Source organism: Alosa alosa, chromosome 20, assembly GCF_017589495.1.
Source record: "Alosa alosa isolate M-15738 ecotype Scorff River chromosome 20, AALO_Geno_1.1, whole genome shotgun sequence".
Classification (NCBI taxonomy): Eukaryota; Metazoa; Chordata; class Actinopteri; order Clupeiformes; family Clupeidae; genus Alosa; species Alosa alosa.
The window spans coordinates 30,588,144-30,596,248 of NC_063208.1; the positions used below are offsets into that span (position 1 = coordinate 30,588,144).

Sequence of the window (8,105 nt, forward strand, 5' to 3'; positions counted from 1 at the left end):
GCGAGCTAGTTGTTTTCAGACTCATATAGTCATTGGGGTATTGTTTAGCCCTGTTAGGGACTGTTCGTTATTTATTTAAGGGGGCACCAGAGGAGTTTTGGGAGCGTTAGTCAAAAAAGACGTGACCCTCCCTCGCCAGCAAGAATTTTTTCTATGACAAAGTGATTGAGAAAAATCCAAAAATAATTCAGTGGAAATGCATGGATTCCAGTTTCTTCCAGTAGCAGCAACTGGAATCCATGCATTTCCACTGAATTATTTTTGGAATCTGATCCCTTGTCATACCTGTTCATTCTTACTGCCGCCGAATTTATCGCGGACTAAATTCAAGATGGCTGCAAACGCTGAACTTCGTGAAGATACTGTCGTCTTGTAAGTAAACGACCAGTGTTTTAAATGTCAGGGCCCTCGGAAGTCTACCAATGAAGTGTGGAGATACATTGAGCCTCGTAAATGGTGTAAAACAGTGATTTATTTGCATGGCTAGCCCAATGCCGAAGCACCACCATTGAAAAAGCTGTTGGTAGCATCGGCTAACTAGCGCCAGATTTTGGAGTGCAGGGGACAAGCCGAGGTGGGCTATGAGACATACGTTCACACTCGGTATCATGTTTCAACACACTTTAGGTCAATATCACACCGGAATTCTCCTTTAAGAGGGGAAGCCTATAACATTAGCTGAGTCACATAGGCTATTTGGCCATAAGCCGTTTATCATAGGCTAAATCACGAAACCAAACTAATGTAACAAAGCACTTTAACAGGGGGAATTAATTGGGCATGAATCAGAGTGGTGAAGTCCCGCCCCTTCTACTTCCGGTCCATGGGACCTATCTTTCAAAAAATTATGAACGGGAGTTAATGGAGAGATAACAATTATTTTTTTGGTCCAGTTTGAATTGTGCCACAAATTTCACATATGATGTGTGTGAATTTAAAAGATAATTTTTCACGCCAAGAAAGTACTGTTGTTCGATAGACTTCAAAAGTTATGTTGGTTTTGTGCGAATCCACTCAGTGGACTACATCTCTCGTCTCGAACGATGTACGTCACCAACGTAATGAAACGATAAGAGTTGTTATGCTAGTTAACGGTTGCATCTTGCTGCCTGCTATGTCACTTAACAGTATGCAATGTACAGTCTATGGACGAATACAACTTACCTGATGTGTTTAATCCTCTGACTCATGGTATTTTCTTCGGCAAGGAAAGCCCAATTAAGACCTGTTGCTGGTATGCTGATACAATCTAGTGTGGCTGTGAATGAGCTAACGTCACTACCGCGACTGATGGGTTTGTAGTCGTTGGAATTACGATCTTTCACAATGTTGTAATGCAATAGTTACGAAACAAACTGCAAATGTCTTTACATGAAAAATTGTCTTTAAAATTGACAAACATCATATGGGTAATTCAAGGCACAAGTCAACCGGGACCAGAAAATAATTAATTTTTCGCCATAGACTGCCGTTCAAATTTTTTTGAAAGATAGGTCCCATGGAGGCAAACGGAAGGGGCGGGACTTCACCACTCTATTGTGCTGAACGCTATTTGTCAATGAACAGAAACACACTCGACATTCAAACTATTGATAAGATGTGCACTATGGAAACTGGTCTGTAGGCTACCACTGGACAAATAAATGACATTGACTCGCCATATCCTGACTCAGAATAAAAACATTTTCTTGCTTACTTTGCCGCAAACTCTGTCATGAAATCATAGGCCAGCTTGCAGGTAGCCTAACGTCTTTTTCAATTCATAGAAGGGCGAGCCCCTAGTCTTTCCTGTGTCAAGGAGGGGCACAAATAGTTTTTAATAGCCTATTCAACTTCAAAAGCTTTGTTCACCCAATGCCAGTCACTGATCACAATTTAAAAGTTTGGAAAGGTTCATCTTTTTAATTTTAAGTGCAGTAGCCTAGGCCTATCTGTCCCCTTTTGAATTATATCCCGAGCCTATTGAGGCAGCCTACAGTGCGTTGTCCTGGGATTCGGACGTGCTCCAAAAGAAAAAAAACTTCGGGATAGATTTTTATATATGGTTATGAGGAGCAATATGAGAAAGAAATTTGATGATCATTGATTGTGGTTTTGGGACGTTAAGCCTTTTATGCCTCAGTGAAGGAGACGATTGAAGAAACATGCCGTCACGTCAGGTAACCTAAAGGTTCTTAGTGATTATGAGGAACAATATCAGAGAAATTTGGTGATCACTGATCGTTGTTTTAGGACATTAAGCCACGTTAAGCTTTTTGCTTAGGCTACAATAGGCGTTAATGAAGAATAAACGCTTAATGTCATCTTTGGCCAGGTGCGAGGCCCATCAGACGCCAGGCCATGGGCGACGGCCCAAATGTTGCCGTTTTCATGAACACAAAAGTTGGGTGACCCTCCCTCCTAGAATAAAAAAAAAATGGGTGACCCTCCCCTTAACAAAGAATAAAAAGACATGACCCTCCCCTATTTTCCTCCGGTGGTCCATTCCATAAATACCGAACGGTCCCTTATCTAGCAGTCAAGCAGTTTAGTGTTTTGCCACCATTGATGGGATCACTTATTGTCTTTGTCATGCACCAATCAACAAACTCAACGACACACGTGAATATTCGATGTATGATGACTAATAGGCTACGCAACGTGTTTAACAATGTCTTTTGGCCACGGTTTAGGCAGAGACCTTATGCCTTTTGTTTTAAAGTAAACTGAAATAAAAAAGAGAAGCAAGTAAAAAGTTTATTTAATGTGTCAACAGAATATCTGCAAATTCCGTGCAATTCCGTGTTTATAAGAGAATTCCGTTCTCATGTGTAGATTCTGTGATTCCGCCCGCGTTTTCCGCATTGCAGAAATCATAGGGCCCTACATAAGCTCGAACAACTCCATAGGAAACAACAGGGAGGAGGCATACAATTACAAATGAATGTTTTTTGAGGAAATAAACTCCATAAATAACCAGACGGATAACCATGGTCAAACTTTGTGCATGGGGGACGTGTAATACCAATAGACAGTACCCCGAGAGGCTAGAAAACAGGGGTATATTTCCATCAACAGCAGCCTACAGGACATCTCTCACATTTGCAACAGCTCGACGTAATGTAGGCTACTAAGCCAACAACGTGGACACAGTAACCAGGTTCCCTGTTAAATCCCAAAATGAAAATGCTCATTAGCCAACTACTATATTCTTACTACATCGAATGTTAACGTAGCCTAACATATCTGTCTCAATCTTCCACTAGCTAGCTAGCATTAACGTCAGTGGTTTTAGCGTGTTGATACTCGCCTCAATAGCATTACTAAGTCCCTTTTGGTTGCTTCTGGAGGAAATGAAATCCTTTATCGACCAAAATATCCTCAAAGCCTGCTTTGATATATTGTCAGCTGCCATTTTCCATAATGTATTTCTAGTCTGGTTTGTTCGTCCAAGTTTCACACTGTAAAAATGGGGGCCGGGACTTAGCGACAGGTCAAAACATAAAACAAAAATATCAGCGCAAATTATCAGCCGGAATTCGATAATAATATTTTTCTTTTTTCACGTACTCCCGATATATCATGCATTCCTAGTTTCAACCAGGGTTGGGGTGGAGAGGTTCATTTTTTGAACACGTGTTAATTAAAATTTGACAGGAAGTTTGGAAAACAGTAGCATATAATAAGCAAGGACCGTCTGCACGTTTGTCTGTCTGTTCTTCACATATCTCTTGCAGTTTGTTTGGCCTACATCAAAGTAGGTGTAACAACAAAAGTGAAATGTGTCAAGTATGACATTACTTTGACGTATGAACTGCGGAATATAAGCAAACTGTTCAAAGACAATTTAGACCTATCTGACCTCAACAATATGGCGACTGCCTCTAGATGTGATGTACCTGCAGGCAAAAAAAATTGTAGCGCCTCTCTGTCACTCCAAGCATAGCCTACTCTGACACACTGACACAACTGTGTAAATTCTGCATGCTGTTGAATTTCATGTTTGTTTATTCAGAGTTACACTCTCAGAACATTCAGAAAGTACTCTGGGATCTTCAGCTAAAAGGAAAGAATGGCAGAAGGTGATTAAGTTGTTGAAGATTGCATGGAGCGAAATTCACTCTTGATTGGGCAAAATGAGATCAAACGAGGCAAGCAAATCAGATTTGGCAAATCTGTAATACAAATGAGAACCATTCAATAACTAATTAACATGTGTGTTTTGTATGTAACATTCAGAGAGGTGGTAGTAACAAAAAAAAAAAGTTGGCAAAGGCCTTTAACATGAGAACATTTTAAACAGTGTCTGGGCGACCATTGACGTCTATGTCAACATGGATTGTAGCATGTTTGTTATACAAACTTAGTGAGGGCAAATAATGGAAGCGCATTTTGGGTCTGAAGATATCTGTGAAGTGTTTGACTGTTGTTGTTTTTCCATTCTCACATGTTCCTGAGTAAAGGTAAAGCAAATACCACAAAATGGCTTCAAAATTAAGGTATTGTAGATCACATGCACATTAAATATTGAATGGTTAGTGTGAAAATACCCACCCTAACTTCAAACAATGGGCTGACAGCTCTTTACTGATCACCATAACAAGCCCTAATATTCTGTACAAGTGTAACGTTAACGTACACTCCACTTTACTCTCTGTAAACTCTGGAACTGACCTGAGAAATACATTGAAAGGACAAATGCACAGCAAATTACCATTTGTTTAACATTACTACATTTACCATAAACGTTGTCTAGATTAGGCTAAAACGCCTACATTTTAGAAATATGAAAGGTGGGGGGGTGAGTTGTTTCTGATCTCCCTCTGACAACAATGGCGTTAGCATGCTAACAAGCAGACACAATAAAAGTTAGCTAAGATGCTAGCAGAGACCGGCAGCAATACGGAAAGTGTCCGGCAGCTTTATTGTCTTCTATTCTACTGATTCGACAAAAAAATCAAGATAGCCACTTAAAGTTAAAGGTTGGTAAGCAAATATGCATTTACATGCATTATTTGCTCGTCATAAACCTTCAAACGGACTAACGTTAGGTAGTCGCTTAGCTCACGGTAGCGATCAGATAACAACTTTCACGGGGCTAAGCTAACGATTATTCCCTATTCATATGCGGTAACAATTATCATAGCATCATCGGATCATTTACAGAATGTATCTTAATATTGTCCCTGTTTATTAAGCTTACAAGCAAACATTACAATGGCCTTCAACAGAGATATCTGCACAGCTAAGTTAACGTAAAAGCCCGTTAGGCCAAAAGCTGGGTAACGTTAACGCTAAACCAGTTTATGTTAACGTTAACGTAACGTTGACATTGCTAACGTTAGCTTTATCTTTAACGTTGGATACATTTTAACATTAACGTGAAACCCTTCCGTGAAACAACAACGAAGTCATTTAGCTCTCATAACGTTAATTTCGGTACCAATCAATTATCTGTATTGTTTTCATTTCACACATGGCTATCAATATTGAGCAGCAACACGTAATCTTTACCGCTAACACCAGAAAGCTTAGCAGCTAGTTGCGTTAGGAATTTAACTGGCGAGCTAGCCATCACTAAGCCACGTTAACATTAACGTTAACGTTAACTTGCGTTACCTTTCGTGAGACAAAAAGTAAGCACAAGTTACTTATTAGCTGGTAACAGACCGTTGACATTAGCTTAATCAGACAGCCTTAGGGAAAATATAAAATCATTGGAATTAAAACTATCATTAAAGCACAGGTAAGTCAACGCTAGGCCTAATACTATTGCTATAAAATTATTAGCTGATAGCTTAACGTTAACGGTACTTACTAGGGGTCGTTTGTAAACCTGGGTGTCCGTGGAGGTTGGTATCCGTAGAGATGACAATAAAGGACGTCGAAACAGAAGCAACACATCTCAGCTGACACGACCATTTTCCTACCTCCGCTCCCAGAGCCACTAGAGCCGGGGCTGAGATGAGGAGAGAGGGCAGTAGAGTTGTAGCTTCCCCCCGAGGAAGGGGACAGAGTGTTGCTGTTACTGCTACTACTACTACTCCCTGGCCCCCCTAGGCCGTTCACTCGGTTCACGTTCCCTGCCGCAACAGCAGCGGACGAGCCAATCCCCAAGTCCGATCCACAATGCCCGCTTCCAGCTACCCCACTAGCCGTTCCGCCGGGACCTCCAGACCCAGGGGATCCCGACAACTTCTGCTTCTTCACCCCGCAGCACCCGGCCGCCATCTTGGAACAATCTGCACCGACACACCGCTTCCGACCCATCACCGTCACCGCGGGAAGGGCGGGAGGGAAGGCCGACCAGACGTACAAATCCCACTGCGTCAACACGTTCGACGGACAATGCTCCACCTTCCCTGTTGTGTCAAACACCTAGCTCAGTTTACGTGTTAATTCCAAATGTAGAAATGGGACTGCAGTGTCATCCAAACCAATATGCCCACTCCACACGGAAGAATATGCAATTGTCCTTGAGAGGCAACCGGTTACGAACGGCGAGGAATCATACGTTTTAATGAATCCAAGATATTTCACACTTCTTCAACCAAACCCGGAATCCAAAGCCCATCCGTTGTCATAATATATTTTACCAGTTAGGCCTTTACATGGCCCTAAGATGAATATTTACACATTCTTTGTCAGATGCATTAATTTAAGACATAGGGACATCCGATAGGCAGCTTACTCGTTGCAACACAAATCAGTCATCTAGTAAGGGGGTTGCAAACTAAACAACGTCTCAGCCTGCACAGGATGTTGCACCTTTGATAGCCGAGTATTATAACGATTGTTGGCTCACATCCGACCTCAGATACGGAGACTGCTACAATATCCGATTCTGAAGTCGACGCAGTCAAAATGGCTAGGGGCAATGCGGTTTAATTTCTGAATTACAGCATTTGCAAGTAACAAGTCACTCAAGCAAAGCTTGACAGGCTTTACGCCGCAGGTCCTGCTGTTCTTATTTCAGTCCCAATGCAAAAAGCAGTTCTGAAACTTTGTTGTCGATTTGTTTGGACGTTACCACTCGATAATAGGTAGACATATTTTTAACAGTATATTAATCCATTTGTAGAGATCCACCGTTCTCCCCACCTTCGTTGCTAACTGCTAACATTCAGCTACGTTGGTTGCCGTAAAGACCTGGTTACCCCAAAGTCGTTGCTACCGTGTATCTGCCACGCAAATAGAGAATCCAGGACGCATTTTGTGATCAATTCTTCCCTGGATAACTGGATGATTCTCTATGCATCCTACGTTAGCATGAGCTGTAGATTGCCCTTCCCAGGCAGTAGCCTATCGCGTGCAGTAGTACTGATTAGTCCTCAGTCTGGAAGAAATAAAGAAAGAGAGCGAATTCACCAACCGGAGGCTGCTGTCCTTTGACACTTCAGCACCACCGCCTTGCCAGGAACTTACAGCTGTCTGCAGATAGATGCTGCTGTACAATCATGCCCGTACGCCTTTAATTTAAGGAAAGATGTATCTCATGACGTGTACTCAACTCAAACTTATATCTCACACACACACGTGCTTCTCAGATATATTTCAACAAGTTCCAAGTGTGTGCGAGTTGTCTGTGATGGCAACACACATTGTGATGTCATTAAAGCTGTAACGTTTAGCATTAAGCAACATTTAACGCTAGGCCTACTTATTGAAGTCATTGGCCTCCAATAAATCATATAGTCCATTTTTAAGTAGCAGATTAAACAAAGCAAAACAAATAATACATTGAACATAAAATCATTTTATTTATTAGAACTAGCCTATGCTGCTCATTCTACCTGCAAGCACGTTTGTTCAGAAGGGGAGGTACAGCTTTTGAGCTCAAAACGTTTAATTTTGCTCCATATTTTCAATATAGAATTGCAGAGGAGAATTGACTTTGCACTAAATGGACTTTTGATTGTTTCCATGTGCTAGCAATGGTGTAAAAGGTAAGTAGCCTAAGGCGCTTGCCAAAAGGTGGCCCAATTGGTCTGTTTTCATTCAGAGATAATAAAATAGCCTACAATAACAAACGATAAAACAAAACTAAAATAGATATAACCGAAAGCGGTAATTATTGGGGTCCAAGCAAAATTGTAAAAAGTGCCCCTTATTCCACATATTTCATT

The 8,105-nt window shown here is 41.3% G+C and overlaps 1 protein-coding gene across 2 annotated transcripts in view; it reads right to left on the reverse strand.

The window, feature by feature from the left end:
• The window catches only part of ammecr1 (AMMECR nuclear protein 1), an 83,791-nt gene extending 76,273 nt beyond the window's left edge, over window positions 1-7,518 (reverse strand). The window contains exons 1-2 of one of the 2 annotated variants that reach the window (XM_048228895.1): window positions 7,405-7,516; window positions 5,798-7,315 (exon numbers count right to left, since the gene is read on the reverse strand). In XM_048228895.1, the coding sequence (XP_048084852.1) occupies window positions 5,798-6,249 (452 nt within the window). In that variant the 5' untranslated portion in view covers window positions 6,250-7,315; window positions 7,405-7,516. Of the gene's footprint in view, window positions 1-5,797 lie in introns of both variants that reach the window. The other variant, XM_048228894.1, reaches the window with a different exon arrangement.
• Window positions 7,519-8,105: the final 587 nt, after the last annotated feature.